Source organism: Trachemys scripta, chromosome 4, assembly GCF_013100865.1.
Source record: "Trachemys scripta elegans isolate TJP31775 chromosome 4, CAS_Tse_1.0, whole genome shotgun sequence".
In the NCBI taxonomy this organism is placed as follows: Eukaryota; Metazoa; Chordata; order Testudines; family Emydidae; genus Trachemys; species Trachemys scripta.
In genome coordinates this window covers 112,866,765-112,894,407 of record NC_048301.1, presented here as the reverse complement: position 1 = coordinate 112,894,407, position 27,643 = coordinate 112,866,765, and the positions used below count along the sequence as shown (strand labels likewise).

The window sequence follows — 27,643 nt, the reverse complement described above, 5'->3', positions numbered from 1 at the left end:
CCGCCTAAGAAGAAAGCGGTGCGGTGGAGCTGCCACCAATCGCGATCGCAGCTTCTTTTTTATTTATTTATTTTTTTTCCGCCGCTTGGGGCGGCAAAAATCCTGGAGCCAGCCCTGCATACAGCATTGCTGTTGTAGATGAAAATCTTAATGCTAAATCCATGCCCCTTCAGCTGCTTTTTATTTTTGGAGAAAGTAACATTTGGTGGCAAGCTTGGGTACATGCAAGTGGGTGTCATTCTTGAGAATGCATATGGCTTGGACAAATTACTTCCTACTGAATGTAATCTGCTTATTAACATCATATGACCAATTCATTAATTTCAGCACATCTATTGTAGTAATCTTGTGGTCTTTTTGTGAAGTACATAGCAGAAACCGTAAAATAATAAATAGTAATTGGTGGTAGTCCTGGCTCATCTCAGCACCAATGTTGCTTAGAAACACAAACACGTAGATACACATTAATGATTTGTGGCATAATGTCTGACATTATTTTAAATTTTCATTTTCTTTGTACCTGACTGAAGATAATTATGTTGGTTTTGATACTGGGGAACCAGATGAACTGTTTTCAGTTCTCTTGTGCCAGAATTGTTTATGCAGAGTATTTGAGTACCTCCTTTCAACTGGCAGATCACCTGAAATACACCATAAATGATTAGTTTTCATCTAAGGATAGTCATTCTAGGCACATAGATATAAAGTTTTTCATAAGAATACCTATCTGTCTGATTGCAGAATGCCATTGAACATCTATGCTGCTGCTCCTCATCTCAGGTGGGAAGGATTTATAGCTTTCTAGACTCCCCAACCATGGAACTCTCCAGGACACATTCCAATTACTAGTGCTGTGTTCTGTGTTTAGGATTTGGTCCTCAAGACAGAAATATGGGTCTGCAATGGTGTTTCATTTTGTTCACCCAACTATAACTATAGAGCAAGCATCTCTTTTTGGTTGTAGCCAACTCCACAGCTTGCTTTGTTTCTAATGTTATATAGTAAATATAGACAAAATATAGTATAATTAAATATAAGCTCCTAGATCATGAGGTCTCTGGAACAGGGACTGCCTTCTCATTACTTGTCTGTATAGCACAGGCATAGTGGTCCCCTGACTGGGGCCTCTAGACTACTATAATACAAATAAATAAGCAAACAAATAAACATAATTTCCTTCAATGTGTACTGTTGCTGTCAGTTTCAAGAAGTAATTACCACTGGACTGGAATCTGTTCTGTGTGAACAGCTGGGGTCCTCCATTACATTTTGTGCAGATAGTAACTTGCAGCTGGTTTCTCCTGCATTTGAATTCTGAAAAACTGCTTCCTTTTGGTTATTAGCCATATTACTAACAATTGTTTCTTTTACCTCCACCTGAAAAAATAAATAGTTTCACATCTTAAAAGGAATACTTTAAATGCTACCCTAAATTGCAGTGCCAGTAGGACTGGAGATGAAAATTTATAGCTGCATAAACAATGCATTTTAAAGCAAAAACTGCATTCAAACCTAATTTGGAGAATAGCTAGTTCTAACTGTTACAGCTTAGACTGAATGATTTTCATTTAATAATCAAATGAAAATACTTCTAAAGAATAACAATGGGTAATGCACAAAGACATATTTTACAGCAACAAAGCCGTTCCTTCCCTTCCTATACTGGCAATCATCAACTCAGTTCCATGCTGCCCTGGAGAAGCTAAGAGACTGCTTTAACAAGTAATGTGAAACACATGAATTAGTCATACAATACACAACTTGAGCACTTTATACCAATATTCCACATGAGGATGGACTACAAGCTGTCAGGAACAGTATCCCTGATGAGGCCACAGCAAGCCTGGTGGCTGAGCTTTGTGACTTTGTCCTCACCCACAACCACTTCAGATTTGGGGACAACTTATACCTTCAAGTCAGTGGCACTGCTATGGGTACTCGCATGGCCCCACAGTATGCCAACATTTTTATGGCTGACTTAGAACAACGCTTCCTCAGCTCTCGTCCCCTAATGCCCCTCCTCTACTTGCGCTATATTGATGACATCTTCATCATATGGACCCACGGAAAGGAGGCCCTTGAAGAATTCCACCTGGACTTCAACAATTTCCACCCCACCATCAACCTCAGCCTGGACCAGTCCACACAAGAGATCCACTTCCTGGACACTACAGTACAAATAATTGATGGTCACATAAACACCACCCTATACCGGAAACCTACTGACCGCTATACGTACCTACATGCCTCCAGCTTCCATCCAAGACACATCACACGATCCATTGTCTACAGCCAAGCCCTAAGATACAACCGAATTTGCTCCAACCCCTCAGACAGAGACAAACACCTACAAGATCTTTATCAAGCATTCGTAAAACTACAATACCCACCTGGGGAAGTGAGGAAACAGATTGACAGAGCAAGACGGGTACCCAGAAATCACCTACTGCAGGACAGGCCCAACAAGGACAATAACAGAACACCATTGGCCATCACATACAGCCCCCAGCTAAAACCTCTCCAGCGCATTATCCACGATCTACAACCTATCCTGGAAAATGATCCCTCACTCTCACAGACCTTGGGAGGCAGGCCAGTCCTCGCTTACAGACAACCCCCCAACCTGAAGCAAATACTCACCAGCAACTACACACCACACCACAGAAACACCAACCCAAGAACCTATCCCTGTAGCAAACCTCGTTGCCTACTCTGTCCCCATATCTACTCTGGCAACAGCATCAGAGGACCCAACCACATCAGCCACACCATCAGGGGCTCATTCACCTGCACATCCACTAATGTCATATATGCCATCATGTGCCAGCAATGCCCCTCTGCCATGTACATTGGCCAAACCGGACAGTCCCTCCGCAAAAGAATAAATGGACACAAATCGGACATCAGGAATGGTAACATACATAAGCCAGTAAGTGAACACTTCAATCTCCCTGGTCATTCTATTACAGATTTAAAAGTCACTATCATTGAACAAAAAAACTTCAGAAACAGACTTCAAAGAGAAACAGCAGAACTAAAATTCATTTGCAAATTCAACACCATTAATCTGGGCTTGAATAGGGACTGGGAGTGGCTGGCTCACTACAGAAGCAGCTTTTCCTCTCCTGGAATTGACACCTCCTCATCTATTATTGGGAGTGGACTACATCCACCCTGATTGAATTGGCCCTGTCAACACTGGTTCTCCACTTGCGAAGTAACTCCCTGCTCTCCATGTGTCAGTATATAATGCCTGCATCTGTAACTTTCACTCTATGCATCCGAAGAAGTGAGGTTTTTACTCACGAAAGCTTATGCCCAAATAAATCTGTTAGTCTTTAAGGTGCCACCAGACTCCTTGTTGAACTTGAGCCCTATGGACTCAAGGGATTTAATTTAATTAACAACCAAGCAATAACATCAGGACTGGAACCTAACAGTTTAAGCAGCATTCCCATACTAAGACATTTGTCAAAGTGATCAGTGAGTAAACTTTGGTCGTACTCTTCTTCAAATGGGAATTGCCACACCTTTACTCATTGGCAACACTATCCACTATAAAGCATTTGTCAAGCTGGTACATGGAAGAACTGTAGTACCCACTGCATAATGATCAAACCTCTGAATAAAGCCCTGATTCATTCAAAGCACACACTAAAGCACTCACCAGGAACCCTGGCACACCTTGTCCATGACAGCGTTCCAGGGATGTCTAGCAAAAAGTTCTCCAACCTGGAATTTCTTTGTTTTTATGGTTTGTCTTTTATAAACCTAGGAAATTACATTTAAAAAACCCAAACATAGTAAGAGAATGTTAGGGTTGCAAAGTGAAGCACTCCAACAGTAGGAATTGCCAGTGTTATAGTTGTACCTCAGCCTTAACTCTGCCCCTTTGTATGCATGCAACATAATACAGGCTCAGATGCTAAGTGACAGCTGAGGGGTTTTTGGCACAGCTCAGGATGGGATATATGCAAAGGTAGCCATAAGCCACTTTTGAATTCTCTGACTGTACAGGGATGACTGGCCACAGTCCATGTGACTGCCTTAGGCAGAGGGGTAGCATAGAAGCTACTACACCATCCAAGATCCCCCTGGGCTGGGGAAATCCTTTGGGGGGGCAGGCAAAGCAGCTATAGGGCATTACATTATCAAATAAAATGCATCTGCAGGACTAGTCTCTCTTTCGGGCCCTGATTTAGCAAAGTACTTATGCATGTGCACAGCCTCACTGGGTACATCCATGTTGCCTGCAAACTGCCCACAGAAGCAAGTCTCCCAGCCCAGGATGAGACACTTGGGGAATTGAGGCTTGTGCTAGTGATCTAAAAAGAACTGTGCAGATAGTGCTTTGAACTCAGGCTCTGAAGCCTAGCCCCTTCCCCAGGCTTCAGAGCCCAAGCTCCAGCCTGAATCATGATATCTACACAGCCTACTTTCAGTGAAGTAGTGCAAGCTCCACTAACCTGAGTCTGTCAACCCAGACATACCTAGTGACCAGATCACCCAAGTCAAATATCAGGACGTGCGGGGGTGGGGGGGGGGAAGTGGCGTGACGCGGGGGGGCGGGGCCAAAAACAAACAAAAACAAAAAAAACACCCGAGCAGGCAGGACTCAGTCGGGCGGTAGGGAGGCGGCCCGCGGGGCCAGGCGGTGGCTGTTCTTCCCCCCCCCCGGGCAGTGGGACTCGGGAGCAGCCACTGCTGCAGCTCCCACTGCGGGGGGGGGGGGGGGAGGAAGCGGCCGATGGCCAAGCTCGGCGGATGCGGCTCTGGCGCCCGGGCCCGAACCCCCCAAGCCCGGGCCTGCTGCAGGGACCCAGCAGCGCACACACTGCGCCCAGCCCCTGGCCAATCGCGTCTGGGCTGCTGCCCAGCTGGTGCTATCCCTGGGCGGCCCCGAAGTGGGGGCAGCAGGCCCCAGCCCCCCCCGTCCTGCTCGGGTCCCACAGGGGAACAGGCCCGGGCGGCTTGGGCCCGGGCGCCAGAGCCGCAGCCGCCGAGCTTGGCAATCGGCCGCTTCCTCCCCCCGCAGCAGTGGGAGCTGCAGCAGCGGCTGCTCCCGAGTCCTGCTGCCCGGGGGAGGGGGGAACAGCCGCCGCCTGGCCCCGCAGGCCGCCCCCCTCCTCTCCCTACTGTCTGACTGAGTCCTGCCTGCTTGGAGCCAGGCCAGTCTCTTACTCACCCCGGCCCCACGCTCTCCCTGCGTCTCCCCGGCCTCCCTCCAGCGCTTGTGGAGGGAGGAGGAATGGTGAGCCTGGGGAAGAGGCGGGGATTCGGGGAGGGAGCCAATGGGGGGAGGAGGGGGCGGAGCTGGGGCGGGGGGGGAGGGGGCGCGAGCACTTCCGGGCTCCAGGCTCCGGAGCATTCCCTTGTTTGTCCAGTGGGACAAACAAGGAAATATCGGGACAGTCCCGATAAAATCGGGACGTCTAGTCACCCTAGACATACCCATTCTCTTCAATGACAACTGCTGGTCCTCAGCACTTTTGAAAATCAGCCACCTACTTAGGTGCCTAGCAGCCTGATCCAAAACGCCCTGAAGTCAATCAGAGTCTTTCCATTGACTTCAGTGGGTTTTAGGTTAGCCCCTAAATGAGGATTTAAGAGCCTAACTTTACAGCCAAGATTTTCATAAATGGATGTCTAATGTTCTCTTTTTCCTTTTGTATGTGGAATATGTAGGACTGCATTTGAAAAAACATTTTACCCTTTGGCAGTTTAGGTGATTCCCGTTTTCAATTTCTACAATATTTTGCCTGTAAGATCAAAAACAAAGAACAAAAACTTTCAGAAAAACAACAACAACATCCTAAATTCATACTTACAAGTTCATCACAGACAGGAGCACTAGTCTGAGGTAAAGTGCTGGTATCACTGCAAGGGTCTGTCACACAAAATGGAAGGTTTTTTAAACAAACAATGAGGACAATGGCAAACATTAGGAGATCTTTTATACTATAGGTCTGAGGAAAAAAGATTTGGACATCACAGGATTGCGTAGGACACTGACAAAAATTAAAACGAGCACTCTGAAAGTGCAGCTAAGCTTGCATAAAAATATTGAATATTCTCCTCTAACAGACTTCCTGTCAGGAACGTTGGGAAATGAGACCCCAGTATTGAGCCAGCTTGATGTTTCTCAAAATAGCTGGGAAAAATTATACATTTCTCAGTGATGTTATGTTAAAAAAGGCCAATGAATGTGCAACTTGCCACTGGAGGGATTCTAATACCCGATCACATGACAAATGGCTATGAGATGCCTCATGTATTAGAAGAAACAACTGGAGAACATGCTTTGTGGTCTGGCATCTATATAAGGGCAGCTTTGTCTTTTTGACACTGGCTCATGCTAGGACTGATGCAGAGCAGCACAATCGCAGGGGGAACTCCAAAAGGCAACGTTCTTCAAGGATGCACAACCCTCCAAGAGGTTCCAGGCATGCATACTGTAGGGAGCACACCCCCGGCATCACTGCTTAGGAAGATGCAGCATGATCCTTTCTGCATATCTGTCCAGCTCTGTATATCTGGCTTTACTCCTGTCTCTTCCCTCACCCCTTTGGGATGGCTCTTAAGCAAGGAATACTCCTGCACATAGGGAGTGCAACTGTGCATGGCCCCTATGCAATGGTGTAAGGCTCCTTTTGCCCACCCCATCCCCTCTCCTTCCCTTGTACACCTGTGTATGGAAGGGCACAAAGTGGCCATTACTGAGCCCATGAGAAGAGAGCTCACTCCTACCTACTGGAACCTGAGCAATAGCTTTTTAAAGGACCAGGGAGAAAACTATCCTTTAATTGAACTTTATATCTTCACTTTTCAAGATAACCATTGAGCTACGATAATTTTTTTGAACACATTCTCTTTCAAACTTCTTCAGCTTCCTTATAGACATCAAAGTAAATAGAGGTACATGGATAGAAACAATACTGCCTAGAAATTAAAAACAATTCCTTTCAACCTCCATGATGTAAAGCCCACATTATCACATAGCAAGATCAAAGGTCACAAAGCTAACGTGCAATCAGAAATCAGAGCACTGGGGAACAATTCAGAGGATTGGTGACGGTATATCATACTTCATACCTTTCAGTAACTGGTTCAAATTTGGGCCTTGTGAGTAATGACCAAAAATCATTCCCATTTAATAGCTGTTCAGTGGCTTATGTCACTTGAACTTATGATTGCTGTCTTGTTTCTAATGTGTAAGCATCCACATTACAAATTCCCAATTACCAGTGGCACTCATTGCTGGCAGACTCAGCAGAGAGGTCAAGATCTAAAATAACCTGAAGACTGATAATCTCCCTCTCCCTAACTAGAGCAGCAGCTCCTCCTAAATTGGGGCTGAGGCACACTGATAAGGGAATGTGGAGAAGCTTGCTCTGCTGTAACTGCTGCATGGATAAGGCTAAGATTTTGTCATGGTTATTTTTAGTCACAGTCAGGTCATGGGCAATAAACAAAAATTCACGGAAGCCGTGTCTGTCTGTGACTTTTGCTGCTGCGGCTCCATGGTTTCCTCTACCACCATGGTGGCTGGGAGCTGTGGGGTTCCCCCTCTGCCTGTGGCAGCTGGAAGCTGCAGGGGGGCCCCCTCCAACCATGGTGGCTGGGAGCTGAAGGGGGGCCAAATTTCCCAAAGAGAAAACTGGACACCCTTAGCCACTCGCCAAAGGCGCCCCCTACCCACCCTCCCGCGTGAGGCTGTCACCTGTTGCTGGAACCCCAAGGGCCCACTCAGGAGGCTGTTGCCTAACACTGGAACCTTACAGGGGGCCCCTGGGCCTGAGGCAGAGAATGTCATGGAGGTCTCTGGAAGTCACGGATTCCGTGACTTCGATGACCTCCATAACATAAACATAGCCTTATGCATGGATAAATAGAAGACTTCCATCTCCAATCCCATCACACTTTAATGAGTGCTAACAAAAAATTAACTTACAGGAGAAAAATAAACTAGAAATCATACAGGGACGGTCAATCATTTATACTGTCAGTTGTAGATGGGAGGAGACCAAATTAAAAAAATCAAACACAGTAGGTGACTTCTCCAAACACTTACCATTGGAGGTACCTGGCAAGGCTTGTGACTGTACACAACTATTAAGCATTCCTTTGAATTGGTCATAACAAATACAATTATTCCCACCAGTAACTGGATCTAGTAGAGGTCTGAATACCTAGAGAAAGAGAATATGTTTTCTTTCATTCATTTCTTTAACTTCAACACATTTATAGAAAAATTTAACTATTTGATTTCAATTGTGAAAAATCATAGCCATTTAGTTCAAAGTTTAAGAGAAGGTTGCTCAGCTTGTGCAGTAACTGAGGTTCTTCGAGGTGTGTGTCCCTGTGGGTGCTCCACTTCAGGTGTTGGTGCGTCCCAGTGCTATCAATCGGAGATTTTCAGTAGCAGTGTCTGGTTGGGGTGCGTGTGCACAGTAGCAGTCTCGCAGTGCTGCTGGTGCCTCATCTAGCATGCTCAGGTCCCGACCCCTTCAGTTCCTTCTCTACCGTGGAGTGTTTAGCTCGTACTCTGAATTAGAGGGGAGGAGGGTGGGTAGTGGAGTACCCACAAGGAGACACACATCTCAAAGAACCTCAGTTACTGCACAAGGTGAGTAACCTTCTCTTCTTCTTTGAGTGCTGTCCCTGTGGGTGCTCCACTTCAGTGAATGTAGAGCAGTGCTCTCATGAGGATGGAAAGGAATTCAGAGTTCAGTTTGTTGCTGAGGCTAGTACAGTGAGGCCTAGTCTTGTGTCTGAGCTTGAACTGAGAGTAATTGCGCAGTGATTTGTGAATGTGTGTTAAGAGGCCCAGGTGGCCACCCTGCAGATGTTTAGAATGGGCACATTGTGTAGGAATGCTATGGATGTAGATAAAGCTCTTGTTGAGTGGGTTCTGATGCCCGGAGGGGCTTCAGTGTTGTGCATGAATAGCACATATGGATACAGCTGGATATGCATTTCGGTAATCTTTGCGGAGATATAGCAGAGCCTCTGATCGTTCTGTTGTTGACACAAAGTCAAAAGTCAATTGGAAGAGCTTCGTTCCAAATAGATAAAATGCTAAGCGCATATCCAACGTGTGCAGGACCGCCTCTTGAGCGATAGTGTGTGGTTTTGTATGAAATGTAGTTAAGGGAATCAGTTGGTTGAGATGGAACAAGGACGATATTTTGGGCATAAACTTAGGATGTGTTCTAAGTGTCACTTTATCCTTGAAGAATATTGTGTATTGTGGGTGAGCCACGAGAGCCCCTATTTTGCTGACTCTTCACACTGATATAATGGTGACCAGGAATGCCACTTTCATAGATAAGTGAAGTAATGAGCATGTGGCTAAGGGTTCGAATGGGGCTCTGGTTAGACTTCTGAGCACCAGATTTAAGTCCCATACTGGCATGGGTTCTCAGATATCTAGATATATGTTCTATATGCCCGCGAGAAACCGCTTAGTAATCGGGTGAGCGAATATCGAAGTCCTGTCTACCTGTTGATGGAAGGCCGTGATGGCGGCAAGATGAACTCTATGTTAGCTCATAGTAAGCCCTGAGTTCTTTAGGGATAATAAATATTGCAAGATTAGTGGAAGTGGTGCCTTGCTTGCAGATATTTGTTTATTCTGGCACCATAGGAAGAATCTTTTCCATTTTTGGAGGTAAGTAGTACGCGTGTTGTGATTCCTGCTGTTTATTAAGACTTGTTTTACATGTTCTGAGCAAGTTAGTTCGTCGTGTTGGTGCCATGAAGGAGCCACGCCTTCAGGTGAAGTTTCTCTGGGTCTGGATGGAGGACTTGACTATCGTCCTGAGAGAGAAGATTCCATAGGCCAGGGAGAGTGAATGGTGTGCAGATCTCTGTGGGTGTCAGGTAAGGGAACCATGTCTGTCTGGGCCATGTTGGTACTATGAGTATTATTTTGGTCCTGTCAGTTTGTATTCTGTGTATTACTCTGGAGATTAGAGGTATTGATGGGAATGTGTACAGAAGGGGAGCGTTCCATTTGATGAGAAAAGTGTCCCCTAGGGATTGTGCCCCTAGTCCTGCTCGTGAGCAAAACTTTGGGCATTTCTTGTTTACTGATGTCGCGAACAGGTCTATGTGTGGGGATCCCCATATGTAAAATACGTGTTGTGTTATTTCGTCATTCAGTTCCCATTAGTGCTCTTGGGGAAACTGTCTGCTTAATGTGTCTGCCATCATGTTCAGTCGACCCGGGAGGTATGCTGCTGTAATAGTGATGTTGTGTTTTATGCACCAGTTCCGTTGTTTTAAGGCCTCTGTGCATAAGGAGTGGGAACATGCTCCACCCTGTTGATTTATATAGAACATACACACAATGTTGTCCGTCAGAACCCTTATAATTTTGCCTCATATAAAAGGGAGGAAATGAAGGCACGTTTTGTGGAACGTGCGTAATTTGAGCACGGTTGATATGTAAATGTGTTTCAGTGGGGACCACTTGCCTTGGACTGAATGTTGGTTTAGGTGAGCTCCCCATGCGATCAGTGAAGCATCTGTTGTGATTTGTATAGATGGTGGATCCTGTTGAAATGGGATGCCTGAGCAAACGTTTATTGGGTTTGTCCACTTTCGTGTGTGAATGTAGAACCTCTGGGGTCGGTGTAAGTCTTTTGTTTAGGCTGTGCTTTCGTGGAATCTATACCGAGCTCAGCCATCCTTGAAGGCAGCGCATGTAGAGTCTGGGGTGTTTTACAACGAAAGTGGTAGCTGCCATATGTCTCAAGAGTTGTAGGCAGGTGTGTGCAGACACCCATGGGCTGTCTGAGACCACCCACATGAGGGAGGTCATTGCTGTGAATCGGGGTGATGCTTTAGCCTCCACTGAGGCAAGGTGTGCTCCTATGAAGTCCAAACATTGTACTGGAGTTAGGATAGATTTCTTTTAATTGATTTGTAGCACTAGGGAGTGAAAAAGAGAGATGGTTTCTCAAGTAATGCGTAATGTTTCTGTCAAGGTATGGCCTTTTAGCAGGCGATCATCTAAGTATGGGAATATCAATATTCCCTGTCTGCGCAAATAAGCAGCTACCACCGCTAGGGTTTTGGTAAAGACACATGGAGCGGTCAACAGTCCGAATGTCAGTATTCTGTATTGGAAGTGATCTTGTCCCACTGTGAATCATAGAAATCGTCTGTGAGCGGGATGGATGGCAATGTGAAAATAGGCATCTTGCAGGTCCAAGGTTTAGAACCAGTCACCTTCTTCCAGCGCAGGGATGATAGAGTTCAGTGTGACCATTTTGAATATGTGGGTACGGACAAATTTGTTGAGTTTTCTGAGATCTAGTATGAGTTGCCAACATCCGTTTTTCTTTTTAGAGTCAGGAATTAATGGAAATAAAATCCCTGCCCTGTGTTGTGTTGGAACTTGTTCCACGGCCCCTAGTTGTAGAAGGTGATGTATTTCTTGTCTCAATAGGTGCTTGTGAGAAGGGTCCCTGAAGAGGAACGGGGACGAGGAGACGGGTAGGTGGGATGGAGGTAAAGGGGATGGTATAACCCATTCGAATGATCTCTAAAACCCAATGGTCCGTGGTGATGGAGGCCCACGGATGGTAAAATGGTCAAAGCTGATGACCAAAGTTTTGGATCGTTTGTTCCATTGGCGCTAACGGTAGGGGGAGGTCGGTCAGACCCTCGATCAATGTTTTAAAATTGTGTCTTGTTTGGTGGTGCTTGGGACGTCGCAACCTGAGATTGGGTAAGGCAATATCTCTGTGGTCTGTGCCTTTGTCTTTGATTGTCGTATGGTCTCTGCTGGCATTGAGACGTGCTGTCTCTGTTACCATTGTAAGGCTGGTATCTGAATCTCCTGTTAGGGTGTGTGTAGATCCTGAGGATCCTCAGTGTGGCTTTCATGGAATGGAGGACCTCATCCGTCTTAGCGGAGAAGAGCTTGTCCCTGTCAAAGGGAAGGTCCTCTACCTTGGTCTGGAGTTCCCTTGGGATATCAGATGAGTGCAACCAGGATGCTCTGTGCATGATGATAGCTGTCACTGTTATGCATGCCACTGTGTCCACCACATTGAGGGATGTCTGGAGCGCTGTTCTAGCAATACATTGTCCCTCATTGACAATGGCATGGAATTGGTCTCTTTTCCTCTAGAATTTCCTGGATGAAATCATTCAGTTTTATTAATTATCATGATCGTACACAGTGTGTAATTGGCTGTGTGGAATTCAAGAGTCGCAGAAGAGTAAACTTTTTGCCCCAAGAGGTCTAGTTTCTTCCAATCCTTGTCTTGTGGTGTGGATTTGAATTGAGGATATTTGCCCCACTGATTGACCGCATCCACCACTAAGGAGTTAGGCTGTGGGTGTGAAAAAAGGAAGTCCATGACTTTATTTGGCACATAGTATTTCCTGTCCATATGCTTATGGGTTGGGAGGATGGTGGCAGGTGTTTGCCACACCGTTTCTAAAGGTTCCATCAGAGTGTCGTTTATGGGCAAAGCTATTTTTGTCATTGATGAAGTATGTAGGATCTTGAGGAGTTGGTGTTGCGTCCCTGGTACCTCCTCAAGAGGAATATTTTGGCTCTATGCCACCCACCGGAATAACTCTTGAAAGTGTTTGAAATCATCTGTACTAGTGGGAGGCGGGGTCATAACTGCCTCATCAGCGGAACAGGAGTTGTGATCAGGGGATGTTTAATTTTCTGTGGTCTCATCCCTATCTTCCTCCACCTCCTCTGTCACCTCAGAGGGCTCGGGTACCGATGTCATTACAGAGCGTATGGGTTTCCTGTGGGAAGTGGGAGGTCTGTGAAATTGAGACCTGTAGGCTGCCCATGGGTCCCATTGTGGCCATTGAATGGGAAATGGAATGGGAGGGCACATCCATGGATTAGTGAGCCATGGGGGGAAGTCCCTGGTGCTCTGTTCCCTGAGTCTATAATGAGGTTCCTGCTGGGGAGGAGTGCCCAGATGAGAAAACTGCCTCCTCCATGTTGTCCTCCTCATCACTCGAAAAATGTGGAGCACTGGGAGATTCTGGTTGGTCCAGTGCAGTCAGTAATGGCAAGCAGGCAGTGCCGAACAGTGGAGATCTGGGAACAGAGAACACTTCCATATCTGACAAGTCCATAAGGGGAATTGGTACCATTGTATGCGGTGCTGTATCCTTCTGCGTTGCCGTCCTAGGTGGAAATAAGCCCGGTGCCTACCCTTTGTGTGTAGCCTTCTTCGGTGCCGATGAGCTTGGTGCCGGAGGGGGAGCCATCACAGGTGGTTGAGGTTGTGGTACTGTGCCCTTTGTAGGGGTAGTCGGAGCTGTGGAGCAGGAGGTCTCTTTGTGCCTGCTACTTGACTCCTTTCTCCTGCCAGCAGAGGTCATGGAGTGGACGGTATTGGAGGTGCCCGATGCATCAATGGTGCTCATTCTGGAGGAGGTTGACACCATGGGGAGCGATCACGCTGGAGACCATTCTTTTTTAACAGTTCTTGGCTTGGTGGAGACATGACCCTTTTCCTCGATTTTGTAGAGGAGTTGGCACTTAGTCTGTCCATGGAGGATGCGCTGCAGAGTCCCTTGTTGCGAGTTGTCCAGGGCCCAATGTAGGAGTGAGGGATTTTTCCATTAGAATAAGTTTAAGATAAAGATCCCTATCTCTCATTGCTCTCGCTTGGAGATTGTTGCAGTGAGCGCACTTCTGCAGTACGTGTGACACACCTAAGCATCGGAAACATAAGGAGTGGCCATCAGAAATTGGTATTGCGTCCTTACATGAAGTACATCTTTTAAATCCTGGGAAGCCAGGCATATTTATGAAAAAGGGGGATGGGAAAATGAAAGGTTTTTTTATGGCTATCTAACTAAGTTTAGCTAATGCTAACTTTAACTATATTAATTAAAATAACAAATTACTAATAAAAAAGGGTACTAACTATGCTATCGAACTTAACCTAATGTTTTTGAAGGTTTTAGAGACATTGCTACCAGACTCTGTCTCAAGCCGAGGATGGCTGAGAAGGAACTGCAGGGGTCGCGGGGTGTGTGAGCTAGATGAGGCACCAGCGGCACCGTGAGACTGCTACTGCACAGGCGCATCCTGACCGGACACTGCTACCGAAAATCTCAGATTGATTGTGTGACGGGTTGGGTCACAGAAACTCCCTCAAGACTGTCTCTAGATGTGCTGGGATACCACTGAGAACAAACCCCCCTGCTAGAAAAGGCTTCCCTCCACTCCCATCTTGCTGAGCTAGACACACCAGTTGGCTCCAGCATAGACCAAGAGGCTGGGCCATGCCCCCCTGCAGTTCACAGAAACTAAGATTCACCTGGCCCAGGAGTTTCTCAGTTAACAGGAACTTTCCCAGCATCCAGTATTCAGTTTTTCTGGGAGCCTAAACCCCAAATAAATCTGTTTTACTCTGTATAAAGCTTATGTCCATGAATGATTCAGCTTTTTGCAGGCCGAAGCCATTGTTTACATATTAGTTTGAACGTTCCCAAGAAAGCTCAGATGTGGATGGGCGTCTCCCAAAGTCCATTGTCAGATGAGTGTTTCTTGATGGAGACTAGTCCTTTCTCAAGAAGCTAACCAAATGCTTCACTGAGGCTACTTAGAATCAAACACATTGAGATACAAGTACATAACCAATATTCATAACTTCAAATACAAAAATGATACACACACACAGACAGAATAATCATAACCAGCAAACTACAACGTTTCCATTGGCACACCACTTGACCTCCTCTGTACAAGACCTGGTGCCATCATAGGATCCTGGTTGCAACAATGATCTATACAGTCACGGTTCATGTCAGTAACATCACAGACGGGACACACTGACACCTGAAGTGGAGCACCCACAGGAACAGCACTTGAAGAAGAAGATTTGGTTATCCAAAAACTTGATTTACAATTACCTTGAAATTTAGGGGGGACACGGTGCACTGGTGCAATCGCTACTGGAATATTATGTCCAGTTGTGACGTCCAAAACCCCAAAAGGATACTGATTAAATTGGAGAGCCATTGATGGGACAGGAGAATGATTAAAGGATTGGAAAACATGCTTTACAGACTCAATAAGTTCAGTCTGCTAAGTTGAACCAAAAGAAAAAAAAGGCTAAGGGTGACTTGATCACAATCTATAAGTACCTACATGGGGAACAAAATTTTGATATAGGGCTCTTCAGTCTAACAGACTGAACAAGATCCAATGGCTGGAGATGGAAGCTAGACAATTTAAAACTGGAAATAAGGTAAAAAAATTGAGTGTAATTAATCATTGGAACGTCTTACCAAGGGTTATGGTGAATTCTCCATCACTGACAATTTTAAATCAAGATAGGATTTTTTCTATAAGATATGCTCTAGTTCAAATATGAATTAATTCAAGGAAGTCCAGTGGCCTGTGTTATACAGGTCAGAATAGATGACTACAGTGGTCTCTTCTGGCCTCACAGTCTATGTTTCTATTATATTTATATGATCTAAAGATAGAGAGGTGTAGAAGACTGTTTCAATCTATCTAGTACTAGTAGATACTAAAATAAAACCTTGTGAAAGAAAGCTGAAAACACTACTACTGTTTTCTTGTTCACGAACATATCTTTGTATTTTAAATGCAGGGCACTTATAATTGCATCATCTGTAATACCTGTTTTTTATTTGCAAATTTAAGTTATGAACAGAAATTACAACAAACACAGACCACCTGATCTGGAACTTCACAATCAGGTGATCAATTTAAGTTAAACAATGGTCCCTTTGAATATGTGTTAACTACTTACAATAAACAATCTGTTCCACATAACTTTGTTAGACACTACGGGCATAGCTACACTTACAGATGTAGAGCGCTGTGAGTTAAACCAGCCCTCAGAGAGAGAGCAGTAGGGAAAGCGCTGCAGTGTGTTCATACTGTCAGCTGCAAGCGCACTGGTGTGGCCACATTTGCGGCACTTGCAACGGCATTGGGAGTCGTGCATTATGGGCAGCTATCCCACAAAGCACCTCTTCCCATTCTGGCGCTGTGGCTTGTGGGAAGGGGGCGGGGGTACATGGGGGCATTCTGGGTCCTGTCCCAATGCCCCGTGATGCATCGCTTCGCATCCCAGCAATCTCTGTGCTTCCATCCACATTTGACGCCCTCTTTCAACGTTTTTTGTACTGTGCGCTTTGTCTTCCCTTTTGGTCTGCGGGAATGGATCCCGAAGTGCTGAGGAATATGCTGATAGGTCTCACCAGCACATCACGTTTGGCAGTCGAGTTACTCCTTAAGCTACACACTGACAGTGAGGAGTCCGACAATGATGTCGACTCGCATAAAGCATATGACATGAGATTGCTTGTGGCATTCACGGACATGCTCACCACCGTGGAATGCTGCTTTTGAGCTGGGGAAACAAGCACTGAGTGGTGGGATCACATCGTCATGCATGTCTGGGATGACGAGCAGTGGCGGCAGAACTTTCGGATGAGAAAAGTCACTTTCATGGGACTGTGATGAGCTCGCCCCCCACCCTACGGTGCAAGGACACGAGATTGAGAGCTGCCCTGCCGATGGAGAAGCAGGTGGTTATTGCAATCTGGAAGCTGGCAACTCCGATCGGTCGCTAACCAGTTTGGAGTGGGAAAGTCGACCATTGGAATTGTGTTGATGCAAGTTTGCAGGGCCATTAATTGCATCCTGCTCAGAAGAACTGTGACTCTGGGTAACATGCATGACATTGTGGCTGGCTTTGCACAAATGGGTTTCCCTAACTGCGGAGGGGCGATAGATGGGACGCATATTCCAATTCTGGCACCAGCCCACCTAGCCTTTGAGTACGTTAATTGGAAGGGGTATTTCTCTATGGTTCTCCAGGCGCTTGTGGATCACCGTGGGCATTTCATTGACATTAACGCAGGCTGGCCTGGAAAGGTGCATGACGCATGCACCTTTTGGAACACTGGCCTGGTCAGGAAGCTGCAAGCTGGGACTTTCTGCCCATACCAGAAGATCACGGTAGGGGAAGTTGAAATGCTCATTGTGATCCTTGGAGACCCTGCTTACCCTTTAATGCCATGGCTCATGAAATCCTACACAGGGAGCCTTGACAGCAGCAAGGAGCGGTTCAACAACAGGCTGAGTCGGTGCAGAATGACTATGGAGTGTGCTTTTGCCATTTAAAGGGCCGCTGGCGCTGTCTGTATGGGAAGCTGGACCTGGCTGATGACAACATCCCCACAGTTATATCCGCATGTTGTACCCTCTATAACATTTGTGAAGGGAAGGGTGAAAGATTCACTCAGGGATGGAACTCGGAGGTTCAACATCTGGAGGCTGAATTTGAACAGCCAGAGAGCAGGAATATTAGAGGGGCCCAGCACAGGTCTGCAAGGATTAGGGATGCCTTGAGGGAGCAATTTGAGGTTGAAAGCCACCAGTAATGTTTGGTGCCCTGCACAAGAGCGAAGAGCGGTGGTTCCAATGTTAGTAGGAATCTATGTTTGCTACACTGACTTGCAGTGCCTGTTGCTTTCCTGGGCTAAGGTATCTTTTCCTTAATGCAATAATAAAGAATGTTTTCGAAGCCAAGAAATCCATTTATTGAAAAGAAAATTCATTTATTGAAAAGAAACACAACTGCTTGGGAAACAGAAAGGGCCAGGAGGTGGGGTGGGGAAAGGTTCAATCCCAGATTTGCATATGTCCTGTTATCACACTCAGCCTTCCTGTCTGGAGTGTTGTGCAATGGGTGCTGCACTTCAGGCTGGCTAAAATGCATGGTGATGGGGGTTGAGTGCAGTAGGTAAGGGTCGTAGTTTGCAAGCCTGGGTGGTGAAGCTACAGATGTTGGAGGCAGCTGGTGATAAGAACCCGGAGGTGGGGGAAAGTGGGTTGGAGGTGACATGGGGGCACAAGGGAAAGAGTTTTGGAACAAGGGATGCAGGTGGGGGTGGGTGCGGTAGTGCTCCGCCTGCATTGCTACGAGCGCCTGTATCGAGTCCACTTGGTGCTCCATAATGCTTAGCAGCAGCTACATGCTTTGGTGACGGCGATCCGCATTCTGCTGGCGGACCCTCCTTTCACTCTCCAACCATTCCTGCGCTTTTTGATTTTCATTAAGGGACTGCTGCATTACTTCATGCAGCATGTCCTCTTCATTTCTACGTGGCCACTTCCTTATTCTTTGGAGCATAGGCTCTGACTCAGTGGGTGCTCCAGCCCCGGAGCACCCATGAGGAAAAACTGGTGGTGCTCTGTTGAAAAACTGTGGGTGCTCTGCACCCACCGGCAGCTCCCCGCCCCAGCTCACCTTCGCCTCCGCTCCACCTCCGCCTCCTCCCCTGAGCATGCCTGCTGTTTCCCCCTAGCTCCCAGCGCTTGCTGTCGAGAAACAGCTGTTTCATGCAGCAAGTGTTGGGAGGGAGGGGGGAGGAGGAGGAATGCGGCACGCTCTGGGAAGAGGTGTGGCCAGGGCGGGGATTTGGGGAAGGGGTTCAAATAGGGGCAGGGACGGGGCGGAGTTGGGGCGGGGACTTTAGGGAAGGGGTTGGAATGGGGGCAGGGCAAAGGCGGGGAAGGGGTGGAGTTGGGGCAGAGCCGGGGGGCACGAGCACCCACTGGCACTGGGGAAAGTTGGCGCTTATGCTTTGGAGTCTTTCGGCCAGTGATAATAAGGACTGCTGAGATCTCAAGGTTGCATCTGTAAAGCCAAAATGCAACACTTAACAGAGGCAGCATTGTTCACACCAGACAGAGCAATGATTCACCCATACTTAAAGACAAGCACAGTCTACACAATAGCAGAATTTGCCCGTCCCAAAGCAAACGCACATAACCCACAGGAGCCCCAAAACGGTGAGTAAGCACAGGGGCAAGGGGGACTGATTGTTTCACGGCCATACTGTCCTCTGGGCTTCTGTGCCTTGGGGAGAGCTAACAGCTGCAGGGGGCCCCTATACTGAACACTGTCCCTACATTTTCCACAGGAGTTCGTCCTGGAAGATATCTCGCTGCTGAGGGTGACCTGGAAAGCAAGGGAGGGTCTTCTACTACCATGCGGCTTCCACCCTGGCCCATATGCAGCTTGCCTGTGTGCAGCAATGGTCCCCCCCAGACCTCACGGCACAGTGCCACGGGCATGTTAGCCTGACTGGGACAAGGAGCACAGTAGCTCTGACAAGGAACCTGCGCAAACGCATTGCCCAGCTTCTGCATGAGACCTTTGAAGAGATCACTGAGGCCGATTACCATGATGTGAGAGCACATCAACGCCCTATTCCACATCTAGGCATGCATGCAGCCCTAACCTTCCTCGCTCCAAGAGCCCGCACTGAACAACTTACTTCCCAAAATAAAAGCCACTTACTGGGCACCTCCTCTGGTGTTTGTCCTTCCCCAAGCACCGTCGGCTGCAACTGGCTACCTTCCTCCTGGCTTGAGAATAGCTCCTGGCTGCAGGCATCTAGGGATGCCAGGCTGTCTCCCTCCTCCTCAGCACCCTTGCTCCCACTTTCCTCCTCCTGACTTGTTGAACTGGTCTCTGAGGGTATGTCTACACTACGGGATTAATCCGAATTTATATAATTCGAATTTGGAAAACAGGTTGTATAAAGTCGAAATGTATGCGGCCACACTAAGCACATTAATTCGGCGGTGTGCGTCCAAGTACCGGGGCTAGCGTCGATTTCTGCAGTGTTGCACTGTGGGTAGCTATCCCATAGTTCCCGCAGTCTCCCACGCCCATTGGAATTCTGGGTTGAGATCCCAGTGCCTGATGGGACAAAAAACATCGTCGCAGGTGGTTCTGGGTACAGCCTCACCTCCTCCCTCCCTCCCTCCCTGCATGAAAGCAACGGACGGCAGACAACCATTTCGCGCCTTTTTTCCTGGGTGGGTGAACACTGCAGACTCCATACCACGGCAAGCATGGAGCCCGCTCAGCTCAAAACAGCAGTCATGAACATTGTAAACACCTCGCGCGTTCTCGTGGAGTTTATGCTGAGCCAGGACCAGAAAAACGAGGCGAGGAGGCAGCGGCGGCGGCAGCGCAGCGACAAGCATGATGAGGACATGGACATGGACATGGACACGGACACGGACTTCTGTGAAACCGCGGCCCCGGTGCTTTGGAGATCATGTTGTTAATGGAGCAGATTCTATCCATGGAATGCCGATTCTGGGCAAGGGAAACAAGCACAGACTGGTGGGACCGCATAGTGTTGCAGGTGTGGGATGATTCCCAGTGGCTGCGGAACTTTCGCATGCGTAAGGGCACTTTCATGGAACTTTGTGACTTGCTGTCCCCTGCCCTGAAACGCCAGAATACCAAGATGAGAGCAGCCCTCACAGTTGAGAAGCGCGTGGCGATAGCCCTGTGGAAGCTTGCAACGCCAGACAGCTACCGGTCAGTCGGGAATCAATTTGGAGTGGGCAAATCTACTGTGGGGGCTGCTGTGATGCAAGTAGCCAAAGCAATCACTCAGGTGCTGCTACGAAAGTTAGTGACTCTGGGAAATGTGCAGGCCATAGTGGATGGTTTTGCTGCAATGGGATTCCCTAACTGTGGTGGGGCAATAGATGGAACCCAAATCCCTATCTTGGCACCGGAGCACCAAGCCACCGAGTACATAAACTGCAAGGGGTACTTTTCAATGGTGCTGCAAGCACTTGTGGATCACAAGGGACGTTTCACCAACATCAACGCGGGCTGGGCGGGAAGGGTTCATGACGCTCGCGTCTTCAGGAACACTACTCTGTTTAAAGGGTTGCAGCAAGGGACTTACTTTCCGGACCAGAAAATAACCGTTGGGGATGTTGAAATGCCAATAGTTATTCTTGAGGACCCAGCCTACCCCTTAATGCCATGGCTCATGAAGCCATACACAGGCAGCCTGGACAGGAGTCAGGAGCTGTTCAACTACAGGCTGAGCAAGTGCAGAATGGTGGTAGAATGTGCATTTGGCCGTTTAAAAGGTCGCTGGCGATCATTATTGACTCGCTCTGACCTCAGCCAAAGAAATCTCCCCATTGTTATTTCTGCTTGCTGCGTGCTCCACAATCTCTGTGAAAGTAAGGGGGAGACCTTTATGGTGGGGTGGGAGGCTGAGGCAAATCGCCTGGCTGCTGATTACGCGCAGCCAGACACCAGGGCGATTAGAAGAGCACACCAGGAAGCACTGTGCATCAGAGAAGCTTTGAAAACCAGTTTCATGACTGGCCAGGCTACAGGGTGAAATATCTGTTTGTTTCTCCTTCATGAAAATCCGCCCCCTTTATTGACTCATTTTCTGTAAGGAACCCACCCTCCCCCTTCCCCCAGCTTTCTTTCAAACCAAATAAAGTCACTATCATTTAAAAATCATTTATTCTTTATTAATAGATTAGAAAAAGAGGGAGGGAACCCGGGTGGGATTTGGGAGGAGGATCGGTGGGAAGGAAAAGGCCACTAAAAAAAGGTTAAAAAAATGACAGCCTTTTGCTTGGGCTGTCTACTGGGGTGGAATGGGAAGGTGTATGGAGCCTCCCCCCCACGTTCTTACACGTCTGGGTGAGGAGGATACGGAACATGGGGAGGGGGGAGGGGGGTACAGGGGCTGTAGCGGCAGTCTGTTTTCCTGCAGCCGTTCCTGAAGCTCCACCAGACGCCGAAGCATGTCTGTTTGCTCACGCAGCAGCCCCAGCGTTGCATCCTGCCTCCTCTGATCTTCCTGCCGCCACCTCTCATCTCGAGCGTCTCTCCTTTCCTCACGTTGGTCCCTCCTCTCCTCACGTTCACTGGCTTCTTTCCTATACTTTGAAACCGTTTCCTTCCACTCATTCAGATGAGCTCTGTCACTGCGGCTGGATTCCATAATTTCTGAAAACATCTCGTCTCGCGTCTTCTTTTTACGACGCCTTATCTGTGATAGCCTTCGGGATGGAGGAGGGAGGCTTGAGGAATTTGCAGCTGCTGTAGGGAGGGGAAAAAAGAGAATTGTTTAAAAAGATACATTTTGCAGAACAATGCTTATACTCTTTCACGGTGACCAACACTATTCACATTACATGTGATTTCTGTGCAAGGTCGCATTTTGCCTCTTAATGCTGAGTGCCTGTGGCTTTGCTGCTAGAGATCACAGGTCCGGGCAACAGAATTCGGCTTGCATGCGGCCATGGTAAGCCATTGTCTTACAGCTTCTGCGCCCTCCTTTCCCACATACCAAGCATAGCCTGTAGAGTGCTGCGGTTTTTCTGTTAACATTCAGCAGCAGCAGAAAACAAACTAACCACCCCACCCCCCCTCCTGCCATGAATTCTCTGGGATGATCACTGTACCCCTCCCCCCACCGCGTGGCTGGCATCAGGGAAGATCCCTGCAGGAACCAAACTAACCACCCCCCTCCGCCGCCGCCCCCCTCCCGCCATAAATTCTCTGGGATGATCACGGTACCCCTCCCCCCACCGCGTGGCTGGTAACAGGGAAGATCCCTGCTAGCCAAACGCGAAAAGCTCAGGGCCAATTTCCCATCTGCGCTTGGCTAACTGCAGGGAAGGATTTATTTTCCGCCACAGGCAAACAGCCCAGTAGGAACGGCCACCTCTGTCCCCTTAATTAAGTTCCTGTATTTCAACCAGGTTACCAGGAGTGATATCACTCTCCTGAGGATTACACAACAAGATAAAGAACGGATGTTGCTTGAATGCCAGCAAACACTGGGACCATACGCTGCCAGGCTTTGTCAGGCAATGATACCTGATTACTTGCTGCAAGCATGGCGTGGTCAAGTGTCCTACCATGGAGGACGGAATAAGGATGCACTGCCCAGAAACCTTGTGGCAAGGCTTTTGGAGTACCTCCAGGAGAGCTTCATGGAGATGTCCCTGGAGGATTTCCGCTCCATCCCCAGACACGTTAACAGACTTTTCCAGTAGCTGAACTGACCGCGAATGCATCCCAAGTCCTCAGGGCAAAGTAATCATTAAAAACCGATTGCTTTTAAAACAAGTTTTATATTTTAAAAGGTAAACTCACCTGAGGTCGCTTCCATGGGGTCAGGGTCTTGGATACTGGCTTGGGAGGGTACTTCAGTCAGGGTGAGAAAAAGATCCTGGCTGTTGGGGAGAACGGAGTGCTGTGTGCTCTCTGCAAGCTCCTCCTCCTCCTCCTTTCCCCCATCGGCAGAATCCTCAGGTGTAGCTGATGAGACTATCCCCGACCCGGAATCCACGATCACAGGTGGGGTAGTGGTGGCGGCCCCCCCTAGAATTGCATGCAGCTCGGCGTAGAAGCAGCATATCCGCGGCTCTGACCCAGAGCGACCGTTTGCCTCCTTTGTTTTTTGATACGCTTGTCTGAGCTCCTTGACTTTCACGCGGCACTGATCTGAGTCCCTATTGTGGCCTCTCTCCATCATGCCCTTGGAGATTTTTCTGATCTGAGTCCCTATTGTGGCCTCTCTCCATCATGCCCTTGGAGATTTTTTCAAAAGTTTTGGCATTTCGTCTTTTAGAACGAAGTTCTGCAAGCACTGAATCCTCTCCCCATATAGCGATCAGATCCAGTACCTCCCGTACGGTCCATGCTGGTGCTCTTTTTCGATTACCGGCCTGCATGGTTACCTGTGCTGATGAGCTATCTGTGGTCACCTGTGCTCTCCACGCTGGGCAAACAGGAAATGAAATTCAAATGTTCGCGGGGCTTTTCCTGTCTACCTGGCCAGTGCATCCGAGTTTAGATTGCTGTCCAGAGGCCAATACCATCGAATTGCGGCCACACTATCCCTAATTCGAAATGTTAAAATCGATTTTGGCGCTATTCCGCTCGTCGGGGTGGAGTACAGAAATCGATTTAAAGGGCCCTTTATATCGAAATAAATAGCGTCGTTGTGTGGACGGTTGCAGGGTAAATTCGAATTAAAGCTGATAAATCCGAATTAGAGTCGTAGTGTAGACCAGGCCTTAAGTGCCATGGTGGTCCTCGGAGTGGATGTGGAGTCGCCCCCAAGTATTGTGTCCAGCTCTTTGTAGAAACGGCAGGTCACAGGGGCAGCATCGGAGTAGTGGTTTGCCTTGCGGGCTTTGTGGTAGGCATTCTGCAGCTCGTTCACTTTAACCCTGCACTGTAGTGCATCCCGGTCATGGCCCCTTTCCATCATGTCCCTTGATATCTGACTGAAGGTATCATAATTCCAACGGCTGGAGCACAGCTGGGACTGAACAGCTTCCTCCTCCCAAACACTGATGAGGTCCAGCACCTCAGCATTGCTCCATACTGGGGATCGCCTGGAGGCATGGTCACCTGTAAAGATTCGCTGAGACCACTCCATGCCTTGCTGAGCAAACAGGAAGGGGATTTTCAAAATTCCCAGAGAATTTAAAGGGCAGGTCTGACGGTGAGTCACCTGAGAGCAGGGCAGTAGAGTTCAAAGTGATGACCAGAGTGGCTAGAACAGGCATTGTGGGACACTTCTGGAAGCTAATCAGAGCGCATTAATAGACTAGGGCGTCCACATTGGCGCTGCGGCACTCCAGCTGGGGTGCAGCAAGCGCTATGCTTGTTGTCGAGGTAGATTACCAGGTGCGCCCCAGCCGAGGAGTCTGGGTGCTCTACGTGCCTTGCCAGTGTGGACGCGTCGTGAGTTAGAGTGCCCGGGGCTGCTTTAATGCGCTCTAACTCGCAAGTGTAGCCATGCCCTACAAATCATGGTCTTAATAATGACAATGGATTTATGGCTTATTACAACAATCTGTAACCCACTAGCCTCCCTTTTTTGTCCTATGACTGCAGAGGTGCTAATGAGCCACTTCACCTTGAAAGGTCCCTTAGAAAGTGTGATAACTACTTATGCTAAACAATCTGTTCCACCTTGTATTTAGCTACAACATTCTGAGTACCTTTCCCAGACTGGAAGAAAAGCACTGCTTAGCTTAAAAGCTTGTCTCTTTCACCAACAGATGTTGGTCCAGTAAAAGATATTACCTCACCCACCTTCTAATATCCTGGGACCAACACGGCTACAACACTGCAAACAACCATAGAAAAGGTTGGATATTTCACATATCTTGGCTGCATTGTAAGTACAACAGGTGGACCAAAGACATTAAAGAGAGAATAGTGAAAGCCAGACATGCCTTTGTAACTCTAAAGCCCATCTGTAGAAACAGAAATCTTGCCATCCAAGTAACTTTGACTATTTAACACCATTGTAGAGTCAGTTTTACTATATCGTACTGAAACTTGGAGACTTATTAAGACCTTACTATCTAAACTCCAAATTTGCATAAACAACTAGCAGCCTTAGACAAATCCTCAATATCAGATAGCCAGAAAAAAATCACTAAGGAAGAACTCTAGAGGAGAATGAAACAGAAACCAGTAGAACAGGAAATTACAGAAAAAAAATGAAGATGGCTAGGACATACATGGAGGAAAGACCCAAATAGAATAACCAGATGGATGTTGGACTGGAACCTCTGGGGTAAGCAGCAACAAGACCAAGGATAACATGGAAATGCACAATACAAGCAGAACTGAAAGCTATCAAAATGACATGGTGAACCTAAGACTGCAGCAGGAGACTGGCAAAAATTGAAGGCAGTGGAGAAGGTCCTATGTGCTACATAGAAGAGAAGAATAAAAGAGACAAAGAAATTGTAGCTAATACAACTTATATAGTAATAACTTTAAAGCATCTTATGCTTTCTCTTTATATGGGAACTGTGCTTATTCACACACACAAATCAAGAAAACGTTTATAAATAGAAATTTCTATTTTGTTGAATCTTACTGGTATCATTCTGACATTTTGATTGATTGTTCCTTCTGGAGGGCAGGTACTTAGTGACAAAACATTAGAATTTCTTTGTTGCATCATTAAGGAAGACAGAAAATGGACATTGTACGAGTGTGACAGTGGATAAGGTGGATATGTATGTTTAGCTTCTTCTGAAGGATTTAGGTCTTGTAGCTTCTGACATTTTCCAAGGATTTCATTATCATGATTGTCTTCTACAAGTGGCTGTATTTTGACCTTGAGTATTGTATTTTGACCTTCAATATTAAGAGGGTATTTGAATTGATCCAGCAAAGTTTCTCCAACAGCCATAGTGCATAAATGACTGTCTTGACTGGAGTGAAACCCTTCTTCACCAGGTTTATTAATTACTGTATTTTCAAAGTTAAGGTTTTCAGAATTAAATGGACTATTTTGACTAAATATTTCAGTGATAAATCCATCTTCTGTACTTGAAATTCCACCAAGCAGTGTCTGATTTTCCATAGCCACAGTTGGAATCTCAGTTTGTTTTTATCTGTTTTTCTCCTTGGGGATATTTAACTTTTCTAGATCAAAATTCTTCTTGGTAAGTCTTCCCTCTATAAAATAAATAGCATAATTTTAACCAAGCTACAAACACACACAATTAAAGGTGAGCCCAAACCAAAGTCTAATTCCAAACAAACCCACATGTTGGCAAAATTCATAACCAGAACTGAATTTGCAGCCGAAATTTTAGCAATTTAAAAAAAAAAAATGCAAATCCAACACTTTATATTATAGCAACTGTTAGTCACGTTAGCTCCATATAAATATTATTTATATTACAGTAGTGCCTAGAGTCCAGGGCAATATTGTGCTAGCCACTCTACAAATATATAACAGAGACATACCCTGAAGACTAGTTTACTATCATTCTCAATACTCAAACGGGGGTGGGATGGATTCTCATATTCAACCCCAAGGGAGACGGGAGTGTGGTGGGGAGACATAGGTACAATCCTCTAACCCCAGGGGATAGAGGAGAGAAAACAGGGCAAGTGCAAAGAACGGTAGCGACACGAGAAAAGGTTTTATTATTCATATTGTGCCTAGGAGCCGGAGTGATAGATTTGCATCCAGAATCTCCAGCGATCTGGGCAAGAAATAACTAGTGCCCAGACTCCAGGATGGGGTGTCTGGAGGAACTAGTACACTGTGGTTTCTAAACACTGCCTGTGTTATCATTTGCAGAAGAAGAAAGGGGAGACGGGGACCCCAGTGGGATCATGAGCCTCAACCCTCTGTGTGTATGTCTGGATTTTGAGCCTGCCCCATATGAGAGGGACATGGGTTTGATCCCCAGTGGGGCACAAGGGAGGCTGGAATGGATTGTGACCCCCATCTCCGCCAGAGCACTGTGGGCTGCATTAGGGACAGCTCTCCCATGTGTGGCTCACGATACTCCCTCTATCTGCAGGTATAATGTGCATTGGGACCCCCTATCCCGGGATCACCCTGCAGCTGAGGGGGACGTGCAGTGGGACACCCCATGTCGGGGCTAGAGAGCATGCCCCGCCCTGTGGGTGGGGCAACAGGGTGTGCTCACTACCCCGGGGTGATCAGGCTGCAGCCTCCTTCACCTTCCCCTCGCCCCGCAGCGAGCTCCCGCCTTTCTCCCTCCATCCCCCTTCCGGCTCTGTGCTGGGCCTGGGAGGGGTCTGCGTGCCGAGACCCACCGCCGCATCCCCTGGGACCGTTGGGGCCGGGAGCGCCTGCGCAAGAGCCGCCAGGGGGGCAGGAGGCAACTTCTCTAGGGCTGGTGGAGTCACGTGGCGAGGGCCAAGGCGGGTCCCCAGCCCACTTCAGGCCTCGCGCGGGCTGGTCAAGAAGAGCTGCGTGCGCAGGACAACAAAGGCGGGCGCGA

General features: G+C 47.5%; 1 protein-coding gene across 1 annotated transcript; it reads right to left on the bottom strand.

Moving 5' to 3' along the window:
• Nucleotides 1–497: 497 nt before the first annotated feature.
• TESMIN (testis expressed metallothionein like protein) lies at nt 498–26,343 on the bottom strand (the record flags this gene model as incomplete). Its single annotated transcript, XM_034768778.1, is given in 5 exon segments — nt 498–641; nt 1,219–1,377; nt 5,829–5,887; nt 8,072–8,189; nt 25,750–26,343. Coding segments are annotated over 5 exon segments (1,074 nt in total), but the record flags the coding sequence as incomplete, so codon positions are not given.
• Nucleotides 26,344–27,643: the final 1,300 nt, after the last annotated feature.